This window comes from Exophiala spinifera (genome assembly GCF_000836115.1).
Source record: "Exophiala spinifera strain CBS 89968 unplaced genomic scaffold supercont1.4, whole genome shotgun sequence".
NCBI lineage: Eukaryota > Fungi > Ascomycota > Eurotiomycetes > Chaetothyriales > Herpotrichiellaceae > Exophiala > Exophiala spinifera.
In genome coordinates, this window is record NW_015622516.1 from 1,217,609 (window position 1) to 1,242,088 (window position 24,480).

Genomic DNA, 24,480 nt, shown 5'->3' on the forward strand with positions numbered 1-24,480 from the left:
TCTTCTTCTTCTTCTTCTTCTTCTTCTTCTTCTTCTTCTTCTTCTTCTTCTTCTTCTTCTTCTTCTTCTTCTTCTTCTTCTTCTTCTTCTTCGTCATCATCATACTTAGCACTTGGGTGTGTACCTTGGAAAAAGGTAGGCAAGCAGGGACGTAGGTACACACCTGATGGCAGGTAGTTCCAGGAGACCATCCAAGGTCAAAACGCGTGGGAAATATGGGTGTATTCTCCTCAAGAAGCGATTTTATAAGCGCCTCCGTGACCAATGTCGAGTACTCCATCCTTGACCATGCCGGCCAGAAACTCCTTCAATTCCTCATTACTAAAAGGGAACCCACCCGGCACCACGATACCCAACATCATGGCGATCCGCGACAACGGCATGGCGCCCTGGTTCGTCAACATGCTGACCACGAACTGATGGTACACTGCCATTTTCGCCTTTCGCTCTTCCTCCTCGGCCTCCTTGGCTGCCTGCGCCACGGCGGCGGCCGCAGCGGCAGCGGAGTCGTGGACCCTTCCAGAGCTGCCGCCGCCGCCGCCGCCGTCATCCTGCATGGCATTGTCGCTCTCATCCGGTAACCGGTCGAGTACGACGAATGTGTCTCTGCTTGTCTCGGCGAGGACGCGCTTGCTCACCCAAGAAACACACGCCATACGCACGTGGGTCGCGGACATGTTGAGCTCGGCTGCTAGTTCTGCGACCGTCTTACTCACGGGACCCGACGACGACGACGGCGACAGTCCATCATCCGCACTTGCGTCCTGGAACGCGTAGATGACGGTAGCGTGCCAGGGGAGGACCTCCTCTACGACGGTGCGGTCTTCGAACTCCAATTCGACCTCGACTTGTCCCATCGAGTTGATCCACGTGAGTTTTCTATTTTGTTTGAGAGCCTCGAACCCGGCCTCGTAGCTCTCCTGCTGCTGCTGCACGACTCGAGGCACAGTGAAGCCTTGCTCTGGCATGGCCGGCCAGAACAAGCGCGATAGGATTTTGGCGTGTAAATGGACACCGTCTCCTTCTCCTTCCTCTTTTGTTCGTCGTCCATGTACGACTGGTGAATCTGAATCCGGATCATGCATGCCTCGATCACGACGAACCACCGTGTCTACCTTGCGCGAATCCAGGACGTCGCGGAGCATGACTTCGCAACCTTGCAAGGCTGCATCGCCGAATCGGAGCTTGAGATGTTCCAGCACCGAAATCTCCTGCTCGAAGTCCTTGTTCTTCTTGAGCAGACGCTCTGCGATTGAGGATTGCAGTTGACGCACAAACACCTCCTTTGTGTCGAAGAGCGTGATCAGGCTCCCTATCACGTCGTTCTTGGTCTTGGCGTAGTCCGGTGCCGCGTCGATCGGGTCAGGGACCCAGTCCATGTTGTTCCAGTCAAAGTCGGCATCGTCGGCACCACTGGATTGCGCATTGGTGTTGTTCAATTCCACGGCAAGCTCCGTGAGAACCGTCGGGTCCGAGGGCGTTTCTTGTCCGTCGCTGTTGCCCGGGTCACTGAGGAGTCCTACGACGATGACCTTGACTGTGTCGTCGCGCTCGCGGAGGTAGCGACGTAGCTTACGCGCAACACGATCAAGGAGCACACCTTTGGGGTCAAGGATGCGAAATGCCCGGATGATGGAGATGTAGATCTGAAGAATTTCGACTGTCGATGCCCCGGGATGTAGGAGACGCGCCTGTAGGACATTTGCAAAGTCTTGTGTTAGATATGCTCGTGTCGCAGGGTTGGTCGTGAATGCTCGCAGATCTTCGATCGCCGGTGCCGTTGCGTCCCACTCGACGACGATGGTGAAGAGTTCGTCGACTCGCAGTGCACCCAGACGGGCCGTCGCCATGTCCTTCCATTTCTTGACCTCGGCCGGATCAGGTGCATTTCGGCCATCGTCTTCAAGATGGGAACAGGTCCATTTGGCAATCCGAGAGAGGAGGTGCTCGACCCAGAAATCAAGATGCCTTTCGAGTCCTTCGCGGTACACGCCCGCGTAGGACCAGGTAATGAATTCCGCAAGAAGGTCTATTAGCACACTGGCGAGTTGTTTTTTGAGTGTCGAAGATCCTATGGTCGATTTCCACCGTTCAAGCTGTGGCCATAACGGTGAGCCAGACTCCCTGGATAATTGTGTCGTGTGGTCTTCAGAAGTGGGTTGCCGTATTTGCTGAGGCTCAGGACAAGATCCGAAGTGGCTGCGAAATGGACCTCCGCTCCCAGGAATCCAGTCATCATTGCCATAGACAAAGTCTTCATTTCCTATGCCGAGAAGTGATCGTAGCTGGTCTTTGAGCATTGACTTGATCACCGGTAGCTGTTTGCTTGCAGTCGCGGTGAAGCGCTGCGGATGTTTGGGCGGCCGGATTCTAGGTTGCGAGAAGACCGAGGCGAATGTCGCTTTGTTAGAAGGGAGTACTTCGGTCTTGGACATCTTAGAGATTTGATAAACTCGGATGGTCAATCATGCTGACCATGATGTTGTCATTCTGTTTATGTATGTGTTCCATTAGCCGTAGTTAAGGAGACGCGATGGTGGACGTGAAGTCCCTTCGGTAAGTGTCGCCAAGAGATTAGATACGATTAGATAAGATTCGGCACTTTTATGTCCCTTTAACGTAGGTACCTATTGTACCTGGACTGTTAATACTCCTGTAGAAGCGACATTCAAAACAATCTCCGATGGAACTTCAAGTTTGTCCTGCAACAGCGCCAGTGACCTCGTCAATTCCTGCCAACTAGTTTCATTCGTGGAGCACCACCAACTGACCACCAACTGACCACCAAGACAATGACAAGAAGATTATCAAGCCGTTCTTTGTCAGCCAAGTTCTCCATAAATGAATCTCTGGTGACGTTTAACCTAGACGCGTCGCTTCTGTCTCAGATAGCCAATTTTCGATGACAACCTCAATGACATGGAATCCGTCCAGAAGAACGTCTCGCAGATATTGACATTGGCCTGCCAATCTCTCGGAGTCGGCCGTGAATCTAACAGCTTCAGACCAAGGATCCAAACTTCGGACGTAGGATCACCCATTGAAACAAGGACTGACCCGACCCAGGTCATGAAGTCTTCATTCTTGTCCGACACGTCAATAGAGACCGAGTTCAAGTGCCGGCATCGAACTTGCAAGTAAGCTTTTGTTATCCAATAAAAGGATCTGGTGTCGTCATGGGAATAGCAGAAACCAAGCAGGCCGAGTGTAAGGAGTTGCTCGACTAGCGACAAGTTTGGATGTAGGAGGAATTGGCCACTGAGGGTAATGTTCTTGGAGTTGTGGGAGAGGTAGTTTAAACGGTATATGTCCTTCTCCCGTAAAGAGGTGGCAACCTCCTGGCCCCAGGCATTGACACGTGATATCATTACTATGATCTGATGGCTGAGCTGACTCGACAGTGCAATATTCATGATCCCTGGCGGGAATTTGGCAATAACACTGCACAGGTCCGGATCGAATGGATGAGTCGGGTAAGTTAAAATTCCGTCTGCCGGGATAAGGGATTCCTTGTGACTCGCAATATACTGCCGGGAGGCATAAAAGTTCAGCCATCTAGCAAGAGACAAATGAGCCTTGATTAGTTCCGACCGCCCTTCGAGGAGTGATGGAGGGGCATGGCACTTACGCGACTGCAATTGTCCGCAAAAAGCCGTCGAAACCTAGACAGAAGTCATCAGTAAATGACGTCCACAAGAAATAAACCAACACATCTTCACCTAGTCTGTCTGGGCCACCTCTGAGGGTCACTACATGTCTGATCCCCTGAGTGTGCATGTCGACGGCATCAAATCTTCCCGACATGGCCTGGCAGATTCGAAGTCAGCATGTCGTGTTAACCGTACTTGTGAAGGTGCACACCTACTTCGAACCCGCATAGATTGCTCAACGTCGCTACGACCGCATCACTTGACCTTTGTGACTCGTCCGTCAATCGCTGGCGGAGCATAGAGACAGCTAGCTGGTAGTACTTGAGCGTCTCGGAGGAACGCTCGCGAGTGCCGTTCGCGGCAATATCAGCACCCAGAGAGGCCATGGCGACCATGGCACTGAAGACCATACGGTCACGCAGAATAAATGGGATATATTGGCGCAGAAGCGAGAGATCCTGACCAACCCCTGTGAAATTTGGCCTCTGATTTGCTGATGGAGCATAGGTTTTCACATCTGGCCGCCAAATGACGTGACTGTTAGTGTTTATTGCTGATGCTGCTACTTGGAAGCAGGAGGCTTCGAGAACATACAGAATTGGACTGCTCGATGAACAAAGGGATTCGCTTTCAGCGGATAGCCGGTATGTCGCAATTCGATCGGAGCGGGACTTGACAAGCGACGACTCACTTCCCTGGAATCTGAAGGACTTTCTACACTGTGATTGCGGTGGAAAGGAAGTTGATTGCGCTTCAGCGGGCGATTGCCAGGGCTCGAGTATTGCGACAAAGATTGGGTATCGTCTTCATTCTCTTGGTGCGGAGCTATGGGCGAGGCCGATGTTTGTGTCGCACGCCCACTCTGAGGTTCACCACGCCGGTACATCCTCTCGCGGCTCAGTCATTGTCGGAAGCAGTATTACATAGATAGGTAGGTCTTCATGGTGCCCGTAATGCATCAAGATTGGAGATAAGCCGACCTCCCGTCGCAAAAGACTTTCGTATCGCGGGCCGGTATTTATCCAAGGGGAGAAAGTCGGCCGGGGCTCAGGCTCCGTGTCTCGGCACCTTTATGAACTGGGAACAAGGGAGCGACCTGGAGGCATCTGGGTGATGGTTCAGGAGCGACAGAGGCGGCATGTCGCGTTCTATGCATGGCGGTCAGGGAAGCGTTCGTAAGCACCTACTCAACAATCCTCTGTACTTGGTGGTGTTTCGTATATCTCGTATTCTTCGTATTCGCGAGTCTCGCTAACTTAATCGCGAGCGTGATGGCAGGCCGTCAATGATATAGGAAGCAAGAATAATGCAAAATACTCGGTAGGGTGGCTCCTACTTTTGTACCATGCCACTCCGGAGTCTTACAAATCCCATCCAGAGGCTTTGTCATTGTTTTCACCCCGGAGCTGATGCTAAGCTTCAGGTACCTTGGTAATTCGTGATAGCGTCGCGTCCCAGTGTGTTATGTAATCCACATATAAGGCACCAAAATCCACTGCCGACGAGGCTTGCAAGACAATGATTTCTCTCGCGCTAACATCTCCACCTCCATTTCCAACGTTCAACTGGGGCAATTCTCTCTCGCACGAAAATGCAGTCATAACATGGACCTGATTCTTTTGACCGAGGTATCATCGTCTCCCCCGGCCGTGGACCAAGCCACATTCTGCCAGTGCTGAGAAATTTCCTCATCAACGACCCGTACAGTTCAAGATCAGCAAAAGGTCAAAGTCACGGTACAAACGCAGCCAGGTCCCTGTCGTTTCGGATCACAGCACACACGGGGCTCTATTTGCTTGAGTCCCTGTTCCACCAGGTGCCCTGCAGGATACAATGCTCCCGACCCCCTCGACCTCCCACGTCTCGTACGACACAATCTACGAACCCGCCGAAGACTCGTATTTGTTTCTGGACACGCTCTCGTCCCCGTCAGAAACGGCATGGCTTCACTCCCGCTTCAGTGCATCCCAAGATAATTCCACCGGCGGCAGGACCTCCTCGCCCACTCCATTCCTGGTCGAGCTCGGCCCGGGGTCGGGCGTGATTATCGCCTTCCTGACCGCGCACGCCCGCACCCTTTTCGGCAGAGACATCGTGAGTCTCGGAGTCGACGTCAACACCTACGCGTGCCAGGCCACCAGAACCACTGTCGAAAAATCGATTGCCGAGCGTCACGGAAGCAAAGACAGCGGCGGTGATGGCGCAGATGGTTCCAGTATCTACCTGTCCTCGGTGAGCGGTGACCTCGCCACGCCCCTTCGACCAGGTGAAGTGGACGTCCTCATTTTCAACCCGCCATACGTGCCCACGGACTCGGTCCCCGCCTTCCCCGGCACATCGAGGACGGGTAGCCCACCATCCTTTGAAGAGTCATCGCATCTTCTCTCGCTCTCCTACGCTGGTGGCGCGGATGGCATGGAAGTCACGAACCGCTTGCTCGCCCGAGTTCCCGAGATCCTGAGCGCTCGAGGCGTGGCATACATCTTGTTCTGTCGGGGCAATAAACCCGAGGAAGTCAGGGCTGCGATTGCGCGTTGGGAAGGAACCGAGCAGTGGAAATGGTGTGCCGAGACGGTAGGTACGAGCGGCAAGACTGCCGGATGGGAAAAGTTGGAGATTGTGAGGATATGGAGGCAGGGAATTCATGAGCAGCACTGAAGTGTACCCTGGGTAATCCACAACGATGAAACGATGGGGGTATGGATTGCAAGACCTGTATCGAAATGGTTGTCTAAGGGATCAGTCTGTCTATCTACACCGCCGCGGAAGACATTATGCCAGGTTACCTGTATCTACCGGCATTACTACCACATACCGAGGGCCTATCACACGCCTCATTTGCGACCACAAGAACCCAACACATTTTGAGCCCATTCCGGCTGGCGCTTCCAATATGTTCTTGTACTGCCGATTCTCAAATCGTCTGGGATGGGAACAGAGAGCTCACAATCCCAGGCCATACGCTCTGACGCGCGAAAAGTAAAAAGGCTTGTCGTGCCTTAAGCTAAACTCGGCCCAGTCGTCCGTCAAAAAATTATAACTCCAGAAGCCTTTCCAGTTGAGTTTGTTGTTCCTGGTCATATGTTTGGACCGTCCAGCTGACTTCAAGCACAGATGCATGGTATACCTGTACCGTGGACCGGCACCCTCGGTCTCGATCTGCAAGTCACCAGGAGCCAGCATCGAGACATCGGACGGTCCTACCCTCTCCTGGGACACGTTCGTCGCCGAGTTGTCGAGGCTAGGATGGCAGAGACGCCATCGGCCTCTTAGAACATGCTTCATAATATTCTGGGCCGCTGGCGGAGGCGCAACATTCGCTGCTGCGGCCGAACTTGAAGCCGGAGCTTTGCCCAACGCTGACTTCCCAGATGCTGGCGTGAGCTTTAATGAGTTTGCAGCGTCCTTCTTATTGGAACGGACGTAAGCTAGATTTTCTGGCGTGAGGTGATGAACAACATCAACCGGCTCTTCCACCGTAAGAAGCGACATGCAGGTGCCATCCCGGAAGAAACGGAGGTAGCGATAGTATGTGACTACGTGGATTGGGTTGTTCCAAGTATACGCCGTGGCCGACGCACCTCCAGGTCTAGTGTAGTTGACGGTGGAGATGTAGACGCCTGTGAAACGGATGCGAGGATAATTGTGAAACACATCCCGCCAGATTATTTCCTTGGGGAAAGAAGACTCTCGCACCGCAGGGAGACCTTCGTCGTATTCCTCACCCACTTCGCGAAAGACGAGTTCACGTCCTTGCAGGTCGGTCACAAATTGATATTGTTGCCCGCCCAGGCCAAATTCTGGACCGAGGGCAATCCGTTTCCAGATGCTGTTGTCGGTCCAGACGTGGTATGCGAGCTTTTTGCAAACGAGTGCCAGGCGAGAGAACACAGCTGGATCATAGACAGCGACATGTTGGAGCAGATCGAGAAGGACTTCGGTCGGCAGCTTCTGAATAGGGCAAGGAGGCGGACGGTCGCCCTCAATGACGGGCGGTGCACCTTGAATTTGACAATGTGCGAAACTGTTGATGAGGTCGGCGATGGGAATTTCTTCTCGGGGTTCTTTCGATGAGTGGTGGGCAGTTGAAGGGACGGTGGCAGAGGCATTGGATGGGTTAGGGTTCGTTGGGTTGGGCTTGGATGGAAAATGCTTTTGTCTGTATGACTGATCGACCTTTGCATCGAGTCTGTACGCTTTGCGATAATGTGCCAGGCTATCACCAAGATTACCCTGTCTCTCCCTCTCAACGGCGTGCTCGAAATGCTCAAGCGCGCTTGTCGGCTCCTTCAGCGGAAGCTTTTGGGTGAATTCATCATCATCGATGTTGTGGATGCTGAGCTCTTCGACATGTTGAGCTAATGTTGAACTGCCCTCGCCTGGATTGTCGTGGTCACTGTAATGATCCGATTCATCCTTGATATCGGCCACTGGGTGGCGAGTCGGGGGTTTGTTAGTCGGTCTCTCTAGTTTGCCCTCACTTGTTCTTCTAGCTTTCTCTGGTTTCGACTGTGCGGGTTGTTCCTGTGGCTTCCTCGTGCGCGCATTGACCTCTTCTTTCCATTGCTGGCGAAATTGTTCCAAGGCTGAGGATGAATCATCCATGGCGCCGGGACTGGCGTGGACGGAATGTGGTGTCTGTGTAGCGATCAAGGTCGGAATGACGCCTGCGTCATTTACTGAAAAATACTGAACACCGACCAAGGTTGAGAAGGTATAAGCAGGTAAGAAGAAGAGCGAATGATCAAAGGGCGATGAGTTGTTTGTTGGTTTCGAGATTACAAAGACTCACAACGGGGGATTCGGCGATTCTGGGGGAACTTGATAAGAGGCACAGGCACTGCAGAGTGCAAGGGTCAGTGCCCGTATCTGATCATGACGCGCCCTCCGGTGCCGGCGTCTCCCGACAAACATCCGTCCAGGCGGCGAACTGCATCATTATTTTTTTGACTCCCAGTGTGAAGTCTCGATGTCATAATCTTTTTGTGGCCGCCGCCGTGTAAAGACTCTTCGTCTCCTTCTTACTCAACGTTCAAACCTTCCATACGGGACAAACCCTGGGCACATCCTCGTCTCCTCACTACTCGACGCCGTGTCGTCGCAGGCTTGAATGTCCTACTCCTTCACCTCCGAACCTGCGCAGGCACTTGACGCTGAATCCTCGCTCGGTCAGGATGCACCACCACAACTCCAGGGACAACGACATGACAGAGTACAGCCCCAAAAGCCGGAGGTAGCCAGTATGTCGACATCTCCCAACCTCGACATAACCACCTCGCAGCGAATGGTCTCCGCCACTTGGGGCAGCGTCTTGACCTCGCTTCTTGGTAAGTCATGATCTGTTCAGTCACGCTTGAGTGTCTCTAATCTCTTTTCGTGTAGTCACACCTCTCGATGTCGTGCGTGTGCGATTACAAGCGCAGCATGCTCCGACGCCCGTCAACCTCTCCCGCTTCGCCGCATACTCTACTAACTTCAAACAACTCCCTCCGGACCTAGGTGTCAACTCATGTTGCCGAGAAGTCTTCTGGGTAGGCAACAACGGCCAATTCTGCCTGGCTGGAAATACCCAGACACAAATTGCCGATGCGGCAGCACATGAATGCGCCGTGGAAGAGACGCAACGGAAGACGTTCAATTCAACTTTGGACGGGCTGAAAAAGATTGCGAGGAATGAGGGATACACTACGCTGTGGCGTGGATTGTCTCCGACATTGATGATGGCAATCCCCGGCAATGTCATCTACTTCACAGGCTACGACTGGCTCCGGTACAGTCATGCCAGCCCGCTCAAGAAATTGACTAGCGATGTCTATGTCCCTCTTGTTGCTGGCTCGATTGCTCGAGTAGCGGCAGCCATTGCGGTCTCTCCGATCGAAATGTTCCGAACCCGAATGCAAGCGACGGCCGGGACCAGTGTTTTCAAAGAAACCTTGCTCGGAATGCACCGAATGACGCAGACCCAGGGCTACACTTCACTGTGGCGGGGATTGACCCTGACGATGTGGCGCGATGTGCCCTTTTCCGGAATATACTGGTGGGGATACGAGGCTGTACGGAACCGACTGACGGATGCACGGGAAGCTGCCAAAGGCCACGAGCTCAGTCCCGGGAGATCTCTGACGGGAGCACGAGAGTCCCAGGCAAATGAAAGTCACATGACAACATTTATCGATAGCTTTCTGGCAGGCTCGATTTCTGGCGCAGTCGCCGCATTCGTGACCACACCATTTGACGTTGGAAAGACGCGTCAGCAGGTATATCACCACGCCGGAGACGATGCCCCTTCAGTTGTGGCTGCAAAGGAACTTTCGAAGCAGGGCAAACATATCCCCGAAGAGCTGTCGCTGCCACGGTTCCTATATCACATTTTCCACGAAGAAGGGATGGCCGGATTATTCAAGGGGTGGGCCGCACGTTGCATGAAGGTCGCTCCCGCCTGCGCCATCATGATCAGCAGTTATGAGGTTGGAAAGAGATGGGCGCGGCGAGTGAATGAGAAGAGGGAGCTCAGCAAGGTTGAAGCCTGATAGACTCTGCGAGGCTTCTTCTAGTGTCTTGTTTTGCATCCTTCATCATGGGCAACGGAGGTCTTTTTGTTATGGATGTGTTTCTTTTTGTAAAACTACTCGTACTGGTGGGGAGCTTTTCATCTCCTGCATAGCAATGGTGTTTTCCGGTACAGGAGATTTGGGTCCAATGGCTTTTGATTGTACCTGTGTGTGCATGTATATATACGGCCCCTCCGTCTCGACTCTGCCCGTTTGATAACAAGCTAAGTTGGGCTATGAATGAAAATAAAGTGACCTCTGTGAGGAAAGGAAATGTCTGAAGAAGAAGACCTTGCGTCGCCTCAGAGGATCTTGTTAGCAGGAACAGTGTAATCTCGGACAGTTGAAGTGGAGTATACTGTAGATAAACTTATCGCCGCTTCAGAATAGATGCCTAAAACGGGTTAGTTTGTTTAAAGCAGCAGCAGCAGCATCCACAGTTTTTCTATGTACATGTAACGACAAGAGAACTTCCATTCAAGCGGATTTGGGTGCTTGGCTTCAGCCTACCTAGGCAGGTAAATAGCGGATAACCCAAGCAGCATGGGGAGATAGCCCGATTGCAAAAATCCTAGAGTAGCAGGTCGTCGAGCATCGGACCGCTTCCGGGCCGGTGGCCTCGACTCAAAAGGGCTGTGGTACAGATGCCGGTACCCTTGTCAAGTCTACCGAGGCTGAGACACATCAGGGGGAGGGGGCCCTCCCAAGGTGCATACTGTAGGTAGTTCCAAAACTCCGCGCTTCTCAGGCACAGTGTTTCCTCACATAGCGAGGAATTTCCCAAAGATCACAGGGTCAGAGAGCCAGCTACTCTCTTATTTATGGCTTAACACAGATTGCGGGTAATTATCCGATGCAAGGAATGGCCACAGATTGTGGATGTGATGTACCAGTAACGAATGTAGAGAGTTGAAAGTCTGATCTGACATGACACGTAAAAAGAACGAATCATCGATAACTCTGTAACCCTTGATTCAGACCGAGTCAGTTCCTCAATGCGCATTCCCCAGACTACCCTGGCCAATAGTGACTTCAGGGAATGCTACTAGTAGACTCTTCGTGGCCATTACCACGGTACCTCTTTGCCGTCATAGGACAGGAATTTGCCGGATGAATTTTCTCGACTCGCGCCGTCAATCTGCCGGTGGTTATCAGCCATCAGGTTACTCAACCTGCGAATTGAACTTTGACTCACGACTCCCAGAACACCTTCGACACTCTGCGCGACGGTCAACGGTGGCTTGCCAGGGTAGTTCCATGATTTGGCAGCCATGTCACCCATTTCGGTCTGAACCCACCTGGCTATTGTTAGTTACGAGTCCCCGACTGTTGCCAAGGTGCTCACTTACCCAGGATGCACAGCAACACTGACGATACCTTTGTCTTGGAGCTCGAAATGGAGTTTGCGAACAATCCAATTCAGGGCCGCTTTGGATGGTCCGTATGCGCCGCCTGGAATTGGCTCCATCCAGTCCCCAATGCAGCCTACCGACGAAGAGAGAAAGAATACCTTCTTCGGAGTCGACGATGCTCCGGACTCAGTTGAGGCTTCCATCAGCGGCCAGAACGCCTGGAACAACATCAATGGTGCGATGGTGTTCACCTCGTAATGGTCCCTCATCTCTTCAGCCGTGGTTTCGAGGGCGGGTTTCATCACACCAGTATGTCCGATGGAGCTGATGAACGCATCGACGTGGCCAATTGACGATGGCAGTTTGGTCTTGATAAAGTCTTTGAGGTCATCTCGTCCAGGGCTCCTGCTGACATCGACCGCCAGAGCGTGCAAGATACTACCTTCGCCCTTCGGCACGCTTGAGCATTGCTCCTCCAGATGCGAGGCTCGTACAGGATCTCTAACGACGCCGACGACGGTAGTTTGGGGTCGGGCGAGAAGTGCTTGCACAAGTCCAAGTCCAATGCCTAGAGAAATGTCAGTTGAACAGGCCACACCCACAGACTTCAGGAAGTGGTGCTTGGACGTACCCTTGTTGGCCCCAAGAACCACGTAAGTCGTGTTCTGAGAGTTACCTGCCATGTTGGAACGTGCTGTGTGTCTCAAGAGTGGTAGCGAAGGTTCGGCCGGTGATGTGCGGGAGAGAAAGGCAACAGGGAGATTTTGCGGGGTTTAAATACTACAACAGGCATCGTGAGCAAGGCGCCCAGCCTGACCAACGCTCTGAAGACCAATAAGAGCGGGAAGTCAGTGTCTCTCGTAAGTGGGAAAAGCCAGCAACGAAAAAGTGCTCGTCCTAGTCATAATATGGCTCATTTTGAGGCCTCAGGGTGGTTCACTTCTAGGTCCCGGGGGAAATTGACGACCTGAAAGAGACAGTGTATCATCTGTTTGTCAATCTAAAGCTCCTCATTGCGCGGATGAGCACGTCTTGGAAGCTACACACGATGCAGTTTTCGAAAGTATTGAATGCTTTCATGGTTGATACGATTACATAAGAAAGGGGGAAGACGAGGCTGTGCGCGTTGCCAAGACATCGGGGAAATTCAGCGACGAGGCTCCGATTAAGAGTTTTTGATGTCCTTCGCGAACTACATCTCGGCCTCTGTCATTTACATCGTACGAGTAAAAATACTCTGGATTTGGCTTGTTCCCGGCACTTGCACTCCGTCGCTCTGCTTTTCCGGGCATGTCGAGACCAGGGACCGCTGCATCCAGCCATGGAAAACCCAAACCAGCGAAGGGAAAAAAGCGATCTGCCGCTGAAGCCTTTGCGCCAAAGTCGACGTCAGTCCAAGATTCGCTTCAGGCACATCGCAAGAACCCTTCAGTTGGGAAAACCGTAACTTTTACGGATGGCCCCGAAAGGAAACGCTCGGAGAACGTGGCGACAACCCAACCAGCGTCACCCAAGTCTACCAAAAGGCCCAATCTGAGAGAACGTGCTCACGCATTGCTTTCCGTGCGGCAGAAGCTACCGATATACGAGCACGCAGATGCGATAAGACAGGCGTTACGCGACAGTGACGTGCTACTCCTGGTCGGAGAAACGGGTTCTGGAAAGTCGACGCAAATCCCGCAGTTCCTGGTCAATGAGGAATGGTGCAAGAAGAAGACGACCAAAGGTGGCGCAAAGGTCGGAGGATGCATCGCCATCACACAACCCCGGAGGGTTGCGGCCATCTCATTAGCTCGGCGCGTCGCTGAAGAGATGGGAACCCCCCTTGGAAATTCGAGCCCCGCTTCGCAGGTCGGATACTCTGTCAGATTCGAAAACAGCACGGGTCCAGCCACGAAGGTCAAGTTCCTCACCGAAGGCATGCTTCTGCAAGAGATGCTGCGGGACCCCTGGCTGAAAGAATACTCTGCCGTTGTGGTCGATGAAGTACATGAGCGCGGCGTGAACGTCGACCTCGTGCTAGGGTTCTTGAGAAGACTCCACGAGCAGAGGAATGCGGATGACGGAAGGGGAGGCGTCAGCATGAAGGTGGTCGTCATGAGTGCCACCGCGGACATGGAGAAGATCCAAAGGTTCTTTGCTTTCGACCCACCCGACGTTCCGTCCAAGGGAGGCGACGACGATAAGGCAGCCCTCGCCAAAGAGGCTATTTCTACAGCTGCAAAGACCAGGACCAACGCGACGACACTCTTCATAAAGGGCCGTCAATACCCCGTCACCGTAAACTACACGCCCGCGCCTGTCCCGGACGTGATAGACGCGGCCTTCGAACGCATCAAGCACATCCACACGCACTCTCCCCTCCCAGGGGACATCCTCGTCTTCCTGACCGGGCAAGAAACAGTCGAATCCCTCATGAGCCTCGTGACGGCGTGGTCGACTTCCATCGCCAAAGACGCAGCGCTGAGCAAGACGCACCTCCCCAAGCTTCTCGTCCTCCCGCTCTACGCGGCGCTCCCGTCCGCTGCGCAACAGCGCGTCTTCCAACACACTCCGAAGTTCACGCGCAAGATCATCCTGTCGACCAACATCGCCGAAACGTCCATCACGGTCCCTGGGATCCGACACGTCATCGACACCGGCAAAGCCAAACAGCGACTCTTCCGACCGTCCCTCAACCTCGACACGCTCCTGACTGTGCCCATCTCACGCAGTTCGGCCAACCAACGCTCCGGCCGCGCCGGCCGCGACGCCCCCGGCACGGCGTACAGACTGTACACGCAGTCGGACTTCGCGACGCTCGCGCAGGACACGGAGCCGGAGGTCCTGCGCTGCGACCTCTCGCAGCTCGTCCTGACGCTGAAGGCCCACGGGATCGACGACCTCGCGTCGTTCCCGTTTCTGACCACCCCGCCTCGGCGCGCCCTCGAACGCGCCCTCGTCCACCTCCTGCAGCTGTCCGCGCTGGACCCTCGCTCCGGCACCATCACCCCGCTGGGTCGGGAGATGAGTGTTCTCCCGTTGCCCGCCAGCCTCGGCCGGGTGCTCCTCGCGAGCGCCGAGCCGGACTACGCGTGCACGGACGAGATAATCGACATCGTGTCGGCGTTGAGCGTGGAGAACATCTTCCTCAACGTACACACCAACCGTGCTGCAGGTGGCGACTCTGGACCAAGATCACCTTGGTCCTCCGCGACTCGCAATCCATCTGACGACTCGTTGACTCGCTTGTTATCCAAGTCGAATTCTCACACTTCGCGTACGGACGATGATGCCGACAGTGATGACGACGATGGCAATTCCATGTCCCGCTCGGCGATCGTCTCTCAAAATCGCGGCGCCCTCTACCGTCGCGAAGGAGACCACCTCACCCTCCTGGCGACGATGCAGGCCTACGCCGCCGAAACGACGGACCGCCGCCGCTGGTGTGACGACCGGGCAATTTCTCACCGCGCCATGTCCGGGGCGATGGACGTGCGGAAACAACTTGCGAACGTAATGGAGAGGCGTCGTCGTCGTCGGCGGCGGAGCAGCAGTGACAGAAGGAAGTCGAAATCCTCTGGTGCATCTACGTCTACATCTACATCCGCCTCCCCCTCGGCTTCCACCCGCACCGGAACAACTGGTCCTGGTGTTACAGGTGCCGGTACTGTACAAGGTGCAGACGTTGTAGACGGTACAAGTGACACGGACCCACCGTCACCGTCACCACCACCACCACCACCGCACGACCCGACGACCCTACCTACACGGATCCTCAAAACCCTCCTGACCGGATTCCACACCAACGTCGCCAGACTCTCGAGTGACGGGTCTTATCGTACCTTGATCACCAATCAACCGGTGGCGATACACCCGAGCAGTGTTCTTTTTTCCGCCGCCGGTGGTGGTGGTGGTGGTGGTTCCGTCATGGACGACGACGACGACGATCATCGTGACTCATCCGCCACCAACGCCACGACGACGATGACAAGAAACCCGAACAGGAATAGACCTGACACCGTGGGAGGAGGAGGAGGAGGAGGAGGAGGAGGAGGAGGAGGAGGAAACCGTCGGAAGTACGAAGGCATCATGTACAACGAGTTCGTGTTCACGGGTACAAAGGCCTACGCCAGGGGCGTATCTGCCGTTGAAATGAGGTGGATAGGTGAAGTTTTGAGGTCGTAGCATTAGCATAGTACAGCATGGCATGGCATGGCATAGCACAGCCAAAAAAAAAAGGCAGAAAACAAAACGACGAAAAACAACAGAAAGAAATACTAGCCACTCTCACTATAACCATCAAGTGCATACCTAACAAACTACCTACCTACTTCAGGTACACATGTATAAGTCTTTCTTCCCCTCATGTCATTCGTTGCGGTAGAATTCATAAAACTGAATTCCACTGCCACTGCATCAAACGACTCCATTCGCATCAACGCGCTGTGAACGCCCATGAACGAACGAGCTTTGATCGTGAAAAATGACCTAGATCCACCAGGATCCCATTTGGCTGCAGAACCAAAAAAGAAATCAAAAGTCCTAACGCCACTCAGACGAAGAGTCAAAACTCCTACTTCCAGCAGAAAACGATGATCCCGGCCGTGTCATCTCATCTATCATGCGACAGAGAGAGAGCCTCGGCTGTTCATATGCTCCCCTAACTCCTCCATCCCTTTTGCTTGACAATCGATCATCCGCTGCACTGGCATCGAAAAGCCGGGATACTGGTATCTCAAATGTATAAGGGTATGCGCATCATCATAATTCGTTATCAAAAATAAAAAGGCGATTGCTGCTTGCAATTGCAACTGCTAGAGCCCCGAGAGCAAAAGACCTGGTCACCGAACCCAGTCTTCATCCTCTCGCTCATCGCCGTCCAACGATAATTCGGGATTCGACATGTCTGGCGCCACTGACCATGACGGATCTTGGGCGATGCTGGTGGCGGGCATAGGAGGTCTCTCCTGAGTTGTATGCGCACCAGGAACAATGTCCATGTGCGCGTACATCTGTGCTTCTCGTATCGTATAAGGGTGTTCCCCATTTCCAGCACTGCCAGGTGTCGACACGCTCGGAGTCATGCCCCGGCTTACACTGGACATCCTTGATTGCCCCTGAGATGGATCTGGAGATGCCATTTGCATCTGTGCCATTTGTTGCTGCATTTGAATGCTCTGTAGACGCCTTGTCTCCGCCTCAGCTCGTTTCAGATAGTCGTCAATATCGAGGCCTCCAAGATATTCAGTAGCCAACATGTTGGTTTGAGGTGTGCCATAATACGAGGATGCTGAGGACAACCTATATCTATCGGAGGCGTCGTCCCCTCCAGCACTACTGAAATCGTTGAATGCGTCTGGGTTCGGTTTGGCCTCGACCGACGCCGATTTTTGGTCGCTGGTCCAGCGACTTGATGGTGGAGATTGGTCTTCCACCTCGGACACATCCCCATTTGAAGAGTTCAACCCAACCCGGTTGATCTGTTTCGCCAGATCAAAAGCCAGATGGTTCGATTGTTGTGGTTGACCGAAAGCATCAAACGAACCCGCATTGTAGAAATTATTGCTGGCATTGTTGCTCATATTGTTGATGTTGCCACTGTTGTCAAGATTGTCGAGGTTGAATGTTGACCAGTCAACCGAGGCTATGTCGCTGTATTTAGGCGGGTCGTAGTCGTGTGCTTGTTCGTAGGTCATGAACCAGCTCTCGGGAAACTGTTCTGGCAAGGTCAAGTCGGATTGACTTGCATTGTGACTGCCTTGTAGGCTGTTTGTCTGAGTAGGAGGGGTCTCGGTGCCAAACGGCGAATAAGAATAGGCAGAGGGATCAAAGCGAGGAAGGTTGAGGTCTTGTAGGGGTGGCTGAGAGTATTTCTGAGGGCCAAGTATTGGCGAGTTGTGTTCTGATCTTGCTTTGCGTTCTAACATGGCCATCGCATCGGTGATGGAATGGTGTAATGGTGACTCATGGTGAGGTCGTGTAGATTTGGTGAGCAAGAGATTATCTGTCGATCTTTGGGCGATCTCCCGATGCCCGTGAAGGGAATTCGATCGTGAGGGAATCTTGTAAGGAGCACCAAGCTGGTTATGAGCATCGTTGAATTTGTGCACAGGCTTATGATGACCATTGGTGAAGATTGTAGTTTTGGGATCGTGCGAATTGTGGTTTGGACGCGGTTTAGGGCTGTCCTTCGCTTGCGTCAGCCGCGCGAGGTCTTCGGGGACGGTGTCGAGGTCCTTTTTCAAGGAACAAGTACAGCGCTGGCCATGTTGGCAGCAGCAGGTGTTTGATTCTGGTATGGTCAGTCTCTGCGCGAGATGCCGTACGACAGACTGCATACCGGTCTTCACACCACCAGGTTTTTCATGCGGGCACTCCTCTTTCGCATGCGCCTTGTCATGGCATTCGCATTTGACATGTTGAGAACGAGCCTTTCGCAGGCCTCGGCAGTGTTGACACTGCGACACTGGTCGACCCTTCTTGTTCACATGGACGAGAGGACGGTCTGCGCAAGTCAGTATGACTCCAGATCATTTTTGCCAGCCTCGCGAGTCGCAATAACACTTACCCTGATGGTGACAGGAGCTGACACGATGGCCTCTCACACAGGCCTCGCAGGCGAACTTTTCTCCGTTTATGAGCATCGTTACAAGGCGCAGTCTCTTTCTGTATTCTGTTCTCTTAAGATGTTGCTGCCGTACTAGTCGGTCGAGCGGGAGACGGAAGTGGCGGAGTGACAGAGCAGGACGGTACGGGAGGATTCAGAGGTCGATCGGCGTATCCAGGCGACACTCGATGTCGGACGAGCCGCAGTCTTTCAGAGGGCGATGGCCGTCGGTGTCATATACATCCAACCGAGGGAAAGTTCTCGGTGGCGTAGGGTGCGAGGCGAAAATGAAGGCAGGTGTATACGGAAGGGGAAGTAGAAAGCAAAGGCGGGAGAATTTTCAAGGCAAGAAGACCGCCAGACGCCGAATACGAATTGAAGAGGGACTGAAGAAAACGAGAATCGATCAAGGATATCGGAGGTTACGGGTCAGGGTCAGCCATGGTGAGCCCGACGACTTCTCACGAAGAAGATGCTGATGAAGATAGGAACAGGAAGAGTGGTAGGATGAAGGGTGGTGGGTGTGAGCGGGTAGAAATGGCAGTGCGAGGAGAATGACAGGAGCGAGTTGCAGGGTTTTGACCGGGGGAGGGAAGATCTCGAGCTACGTGACTAAGTGAACGCAGCAGCAAGTGGGTGGTTGAGGGAGGATTGCGGACGGGCAATTCCTACAGTGGCCGGGTGTCCGTGTGTCCATGTGCCCATGTGCCCATGTACTCGTGGATACCCAGGGAGATCCCCCTTTAGGGACCGAACATACTGTACAACAGTAGTTAGCGAGCCCCCCAGAGGCATCGTTCTCGTAACTCACACCGAAGCCAAAAAAGATAGATTGGGTGCGCCACCCGCACTGGCCTCGTGGTCTCCTGTGCGAGGTACGTGTCCGGGTGCAAACCTTGCAGTGCCTTATAGTGAGGGTGGTTATGGGCGCCCTGAAGGCACTATTGACGCCTATCAAGGCACAGCACGTACCGATCCTGTAGGCAGGCACTGGCACCTACCAGAACCCGCTGAACAACCATTGTCTTTGCCACCCTCGATTCCGCCGAAGTTGCCGTTCCCTACACTTGCCGAGGCCGGTGGGCTTGATGACCACGGTGTGGCTAGTGGGCTGCTCTAACCCTCCCTGTACGTACAGCACTGCGCGAGCATCTGTAAGCCTTGACTTATCAAGTTCTCAAGCCACAACATCGTTGGAGTCGTTTTGCAGGCTAGTGAGGCTCCCCTTCCGTCAAAGCAAGTGTTTAACGCCTACGGATACGTACACGTTCCCACCCACCTTGTCTGCAGTTGGACCCGTGTTATTAGTCAACTGACCCCGACCAGGCCCGTTTGAAGAAGATTCGTTCACTCGTACGACACACTCTCGACCACACATACATACAGATACAGTACGGAGAATTTTTCTCGGGCGACCACCAGACTATACTAGATATCCAGACGGGCCGATTGGTGCATGTCCCCCACGAGTCAGATCTGCTGCGTGTTCCTGCCTATTCAGTTCATCCAGGCCCGAGATCCCCACGAACTCGTGGGCCCGCTCCATGTCAGGCTCATCCTCGGCCATGCTCTATTGTACAGAGTACGGTACGACGAATTGCCCGACTAGAAACCAAATGCACGGGTAGTGGAAGCAAAGGTTGCAAAAGTGTAAAGGTTCAATTTTGGTATTTATATCAACGCATCAACTCCCAAAGGGAATAGCTGCTGTAAATCCATCTCCCTCGTCTCTATCATATATCAGGCATGTTTGGAGGCTTGCAAACCCCTTCTGGAAGCGGCCACACGAAGGCAAGCCAAGCATGAGAAGGACTGCAGCCATCATCGGATTGTCCGTCCATAGCGTCGTGATGCCTCTCGCGTCTCGCGTTCGTGTTGTTGATGCCGTCTCAAACAGTCCGAACGCTGTTGATCCCAACTCCAGGAAAATGCATTGCAGATTGCAAAGAAATTCTGTACAGCCCGAGAAAAGCATGGCTCAATCATTACAACTTTGACTTACACGGTGGGCCCAGCCTTGATGACCTCCTCAGTGGCCTGGTCGGAGTACTTCTTGAAGTTCTCGTTGAAAAGAACAGCCAGCTTGGTCACCTCATCGGTAAAGTTGGCCGTGCCAGTCCAGCTCTTCTTGGGGTTCAGGAGCTCATCCGGAACGTTAGGGCAACTCTTGGGCACGCTGAGGTTGAAGATGTCGTAGGTCTCGTATTCGGCCTTGGCAAGCTCACCAGAGTGAATGGCATCCAGGATAGCCCGGGTGTACTTGAGAGGGCAACGCTTGCCGCCGGTAGCAGCGCCGGCACCAACCCAACCGGTGTTCAGCAGCCAAGCATTGGTCGAGTGTTCTGAGATCTTGTCTGCCAGCATCTTTGCGTAACGCATCGGGTGCAGGGCCAAGAAAGGCTGAGCAAAGCAAGAAGAGAAGGTAGCTTGAGGTTCGGTGACACCGTCCTCGGTACCTGCCATCTTGGAGGTGTATCCGGAGATGAAGTGGAACATGGTTTGGGCAGTGTTCAACTTGGAGATCGGTGGCAGAACGCCACGGGCGTCACAGGTGAGGAGGATGATGTTGCTGGGGTGGTTGTTGCTCAGACAGGGGATCTTTGCGTTGTTGATGTATTCGATGGGGTAAGCACATCGAGTGTTCTCGGTCAAGGTGGCATCGTCATAGTCGACATCACGGGTCTCAGGGTCGAAGACAACGTTCTCGAGGACCGAGCCGAATCGGATGGCACCGAAAATATCTGGTTCCTTCTCCGCAGACAGGCCAATGCACTTGGCGTAGCAGCCACCTTCGATGTTGAAGACTCCCTTGTCGGACCAGCAGTGCTCGTCGTCACCGATCAGCTTACGCTTAGGATCCGCAGACAGCGTCGTCTTTCCGGTTCCAGAGAGACCGAAGAAGACAGTCACGTCGCCCTTCTCACCCTCGTTGGCTGAAGAGTGGAGGGTCAGGACGTTGTGCTTGACTGGCATCTCGTAGAAAAGGACTGTGAAGACACCCTTCTTCATCTCACCAGCATATTCCGTTCCGAGGATGACCATCTCTTTCTCGGCAAAGTTGAGGGAGACACTGGTGGCACTGGTCATACCAGTGGTATATCTGTTGGCGGGGAAGGAGCCAGCATTGTAAATAACATAGTCGGGGTGGAAGTTCTTCAGCTCCTCGCGAGAAGGTCTGATAAGCATGTTGCGCATGAACAAGGCATGGTAGGCGCGGGCGCAGACGACCCGGACGCTGATCCGGTAGCGCTCGTCCCAGCCGGCATAACCGTCGATAACGTAAATTCGATTCCGGGTGTTGAGGTAGTCGATGGCACGTTCCCGATTAATCTTCCAGACCTGTACGAAGATAACGCGTCAGCCATCTTTCCTAAACATTCCGCAGATACTCCATGTATGCTGTAGGGGGAGGTGGTAGAATGTGGGGGCCGCGAGTGCCCCGACTCAGTTGCCGAACATGGGGGCTCCGTCCGCACCCGGCAGCCAAGAAATCTTTAGCCGACAAAAAGGCAACAAAACGTCATTTCGCTACTTGGAGCAACGCGGGGCAAAACGTGTTCGTGTGCCAAACCGAATGCCCAATTGCTGCCGTCCGCCCACCACCATTCAGCCCGTCGAGGGTGTTGCGGGGAAAGCCAGGGTATATACCAAGGCAGCGAATGCATTCGGGGCCAGGGCTGCGCTCGTTGCATCATCCTCGGGCTGGCAATATCACATGCGAGGTGGGCCGGGGATGGGCATGGGCATGGACGAGAGGAATGAAGACTTGTTGACGGACGTGAAAGTTGAAAAGACTTACCTCTGGTGACATGGGCTTGTTGACGGGTCCCCACCACACGTCCTTCTCTGAGCTCTCCTCCTGGACCACTCGCTTGTCTAGCGGCGAACGACCAGTCTTGTTACCCGAGTAGGCACTCAAGGCGCCCGAAGATGTGATGGCGGTACCGGTCTCGTAGACCAAAGCATCTTCGTAGAGAGCCGAGACAGAGGGGTTGGCAACAATGGCCACTCGGTCGTAGTCAATGTGGGCGGTGGTGTGAAGTTCCTCTTCAAGTTCTGTGTGTTCACGACCCGGCCTACGTAGCAAATGTCAGTCTGGGATGATCTTGAACAGCGGCGACGACATCGTTGACATACTCAACACCACCTGGGTGGAGAGCGGTCTTGTTGACCGATTGAGAGACCATTCTGGACGTGTAAGCTCGCAAGTTGGTTTTGGCTAGGTTTGAACGGGCTGTCCCAGTTGCAGGAGAAGGCGAGTGAGGACGGATTTGCTGGATAGCCTGAAGACGGGTAGAATAGTCAGAGGCCATGATGCGGAATCGACTCTTTTGTATACTCCTGACGCCGGGGCCAAGCCGAGTGCTTCTTCCGATGGCCAGTTGTATGAACGGGAGACTTCGGAGGACGAAATTGAAGGCGGTTCACAAGGAGCGTCCGAGATTTTCCGCAGGGCAGTGATTGGATCAGAGACGAGCCCAGTGGGCGTACGCGGGTAAACTATACTCTGATTATTGGAGATGAGATGCGGAGCGAGCAGAATCAGTCTTGATGTCCTTCTTATTATCGTGAATCGAGGCTTAAAGGATGAAAGACTCGAGATGAGGTGGCGGCAGAAAGATGAGAAGCTCTCGAGAGCGCAGGTGGAGGCAGAAGGAGAAGTCAGCTGGGGGACCGTGGCCTGCGTCTTCTCAGGCCTTCATTGTCATCGAATGCGCTTCCCCCGCTTCCGACCACCGCGTTTCCTTCCACCCTTGTCCCTCTCAGCTCCAGTACGAATTGCATATTCGTACCAAGTGCCACCATTTACTGTTTCTGATGGCTGACTACCTAGGCTGACCTCTGCCTATTGTACCTCCCGCAGACGCCACTGGACACCCCTTTCAGATCCAGACTCAGACCGAGACCAGGCAGTTGACGGAACATCACGGTACGAGTCTCTACGTAACTTCCCATGCGTACGAGTTGGACGTCAAGCCAGGGCAGAGTTTTGCTGATTCCAGTAACATCGATGTGTGACAGTGTAAGACATGATTGTTGTTACATACAGTCAGGAAGAGATGGAGAATTCCCGGAACAACCAAGTCCTCTACGCTCCACCACATACACTTTGCGTCAAAGAAAGCGGGGGATCGCTTTCTATGGCCCAGACCAGATAGCATCATACCAACAAGGTTTTATTCGGTATCGTCACTGCCGGTCGCCCGCAAACAGAATAACTGCATCATTGTCTTGAAAGCAGCCACAAGCAGCCAGGTAAATACATGTAGTCTCGACACTTAATCAAACACGCAAGATATCCATAGCAGGTCCAGAACAGAGGAGACTTCCGGGTATTTTCAACCTGGACGCTTAAGCAGTCTTCTGCCACGCCCCATATACACCAAGCAAACTGCTGGTCGTGCCAGCCAACCCAATAATTCCGTCGTCCAAGTTGAGGTAGCCCAGAGCAGTGCCTGGTACCGTCAGATCACATAGATCTGAAACAAGCTGGATGTTGACCGCCTTTTGTTGTCTGCGCATCATAGTCAGCCTGTAGGAACGCATCTCTCAAATAGGATCACACTTACTTCGCAATCTTCACCTTTTCAACCTTCGCTTCGGCATCCTTCTCATCAACAGCCTTCGCGCGCTGTCTCAACTTGTAGTTGTTATAGATTCCTGAGACGGCGCTTGCCGTTAAGCCGGTCCACCAGAAGCGGAACGCTGTCGCCTGAATGTTCTTGACTCTGGGATCCTTCTTGACACCCATAGCATCCAGCACGGTCATCATGTCAAAGAGCAGGTAGCCAGCATATCCTATCTGGCGCAGAATCTGAAGGTATTGAGTGATCTTGTCCCCGTTGCTCGACTTAACTGCGGCATCATAGATTTCGGAGCCAGCACGCAGATGCTCCACGAACTTGCCGATACGTAGGATCTTCCGCGTCAGGCCCAATTGAGTCTTGACAACGGTCCATGGCTGAATGGCGCTTGTCGGGTTGTTGGTTCGATAGAGGTACCAGGAGTAGAAGCGGGCAAAGTATTGAATTGTACGGAGGACCTTGTCTCGACCGACTAGACGGAGGTCGCGTCAGCGAGGCGCCCGTTGAGGTGCAGCAGCGATACTTACCTGTGGTCGCGACATATCGGAGATAATGGGTCACCGCAGGGTGATAGACGACGGCATCTGCAACCATGATTGCAGTCTCGGGAGATTCAGGAACAGGCGACTCTGAAACCCACGAAAAAGGGTCGATGGCGAATTCGGGGAGGCGCAGGTCGTTGATAAGAAAAACGAAAACCCTAGTAGTACTCCAAGTCGCGATTCTGACCTGCAGCCGGCGACAAGACCGTTG

At 53.5% G+C, this 24,480-nt stretch overlaps 10 protein-coding genes across 10 annotated transcripts; 3 read left to right on the forward strand and 7 right to left on the reverse strand.

Annotated features, from left to right (window-relative positions):
• Positions 1–230: 230 nt before the first annotated feature.
• PV08_05641 (uncharacterized protein) lies at positions 231–2,435 on the reverse strand (the record flags this gene model as incomplete). Its single annotated transcript, XM_016379982.1, has 1 exon — positions 231–2,435. The coding sequence occupies one exon, from the start codon at positions 2,433–2,435 to the stop codon at positions 231–233; it is 2,205 nt and encodes a 734-aa protein (XP_016235809.1).
• A 429-nt stretch (positions 2,436–2,864) lies between these two features.
• Positions 2,865–4,036, reverse strand: PV08_05642 (uncharacterized protein; the record flags this gene model as incomplete). Its single annotated transcript, XM_016379983.1, has 3 exons — positions 2,865–3,555; positions 3,629–3,807; positions 3,866–4,036. The coding sequence occupies 3 exons, from the start codon at positions 4,034–4,036 to the stop codon at positions 2,865–2,867; spliced, it is 1,041 nt and encodes a 346-aa protein (XP_016235810.1).
• A 1,447-nt stretch (positions 4,037–5,483) lies between these two features.
• Positions 5,484–6,308, forward strand: PV08_05643 (uncharacterized protein; the record flags this gene model as incomplete). Its single annotated transcript, XM_016379984.1, has 1 exon — positions 5,484–6,308. The coding sequence occupies one exon, from the start codon at positions 5,484–5,486 to the stop codon at positions 6,306–6,308; it is 825 nt and encodes a 274-aa protein (XP_016235811.1).
• Positions 6,309–6,593: 285 nt separating this feature from the next.
• PV08_05644 (uncharacterized protein) lies at positions 6,594–8,255 on the reverse strand (the record flags this gene model as incomplete). Its single annotated transcript, XM_016379985.1, has 1 exon — positions 6,594–8,255. One exon carries the CDS (start codon positions 8,253–8,255, stop codon positions 6,594–6,596), a length of 1,662 nt encoding a protein of 553 aa, XP_016235812.1.
• Positions 8,256–8,892: 637 nt separating this feature from the next.
• On the forward strand, positions 8,893–10,180 carry PV08_05645 (uncharacterized protein; the record flags this gene model as incomplete). Its single annotated transcript, XM_016379986.1, has 2 exons — positions 8,893–8,977; positions 9,033–10,180. The coding sequence occupies 2 exons, from the start codon at positions 8,893–8,895 to the stop codon at positions 10,178–10,180; spliced, it is 1,233 nt and encodes a 410-aa protein (XP_016235813.1).
• Positions 10,181–11,267: 1,087 nt separating this feature from the next.
• Positions 11,268–12,236, reverse strand: PV08_05646 (uncharacterized protein; the record flags this gene model as incomplete). The annotated part of the gene is made up of 4 exons (XM_016379987.1): positions 11,268–11,339; positions 11,397–11,499; positions 11,551–12,121; positions 12,185–12,236. 4 exons carry the CDS (start codon positions 12,234–12,236, stop codon positions 11,268–11,270), a joined length of 798 nt encoding a protein of 265 aa, XP_016235814.1.
• Positions 12,237–12,843: 607 nt separating this feature from the next.
• On the forward strand, positions 12,844–15,720 carry PV08_05647 (uncharacterized protein; the record flags this gene model as incomplete). Its single annotated transcript, XM_016379988.1, has 1 exon — positions 12,844–15,720. One exon carries the CDS (start codon positions 12,844–12,846, stop codon positions 15,718–15,720), a length of 2,877 nt encoding a protein of 958 aa, XP_016235815.1.
• Positions 15,721–16,376: 656 nt separating this feature from the next.
• Positions 16,377–18,179, reverse strand: PV08_05648 (uncharacterized protein; the record flags this gene model as incomplete). The annotated part of the gene is made up of 3 exons (XM_016379989.1): positions 16,377–17,827; positions 17,876–18,040; positions 18,104–18,179. The coding sequence occupies 3 exons, from the start codon at positions 18,177–18,179 to the stop codon at positions 16,377–16,379; spliced, it is 1,692 nt and encodes a 563-aa protein (XP_016235816.1).
• A 1,961-nt stretch (positions 18,180–20,140) lies between these two features.
• On the reverse strand, positions 20,141–22,455 carry PV08_05649 (phosphoenolpyruvate carboxykinase [ATP]; the record flags this gene model as incomplete). Its single annotated transcript, XM_016379990.1, has 3 exons — positions 20,141–21,481; positions 21,942–22,218; positions 22,280–22,455. The coding sequence occupies 3 exons, from the start codon at positions 22,453–22,455 to the stop codon at positions 20,141–20,143; spliced, it is 1,794 nt and encodes a 597-aa protein (XP_016235817.1).
• A 1,039-nt stretch (positions 22,456–23,494) lies between these two features.
• Positions 23,495–24,321, reverse strand: PV08_05650 (uncharacterized protein; the record flags this gene model as incomplete). The annotated part of the gene is made up of 3 exons (XM_016379991.1): positions 23,495–23,657; positions 23,713–24,199; positions 24,255–24,321. The coding sequence occupies 3 exons, from the start codon at positions 24,319–24,321 to the stop codon at positions 23,495–23,497; spliced, it is 717 nt and encodes a 238-aa protein (XP_016235818.1).
• Between the last annotated feature and the right edge of the window lie 159 nt (positions 24,322–24,480).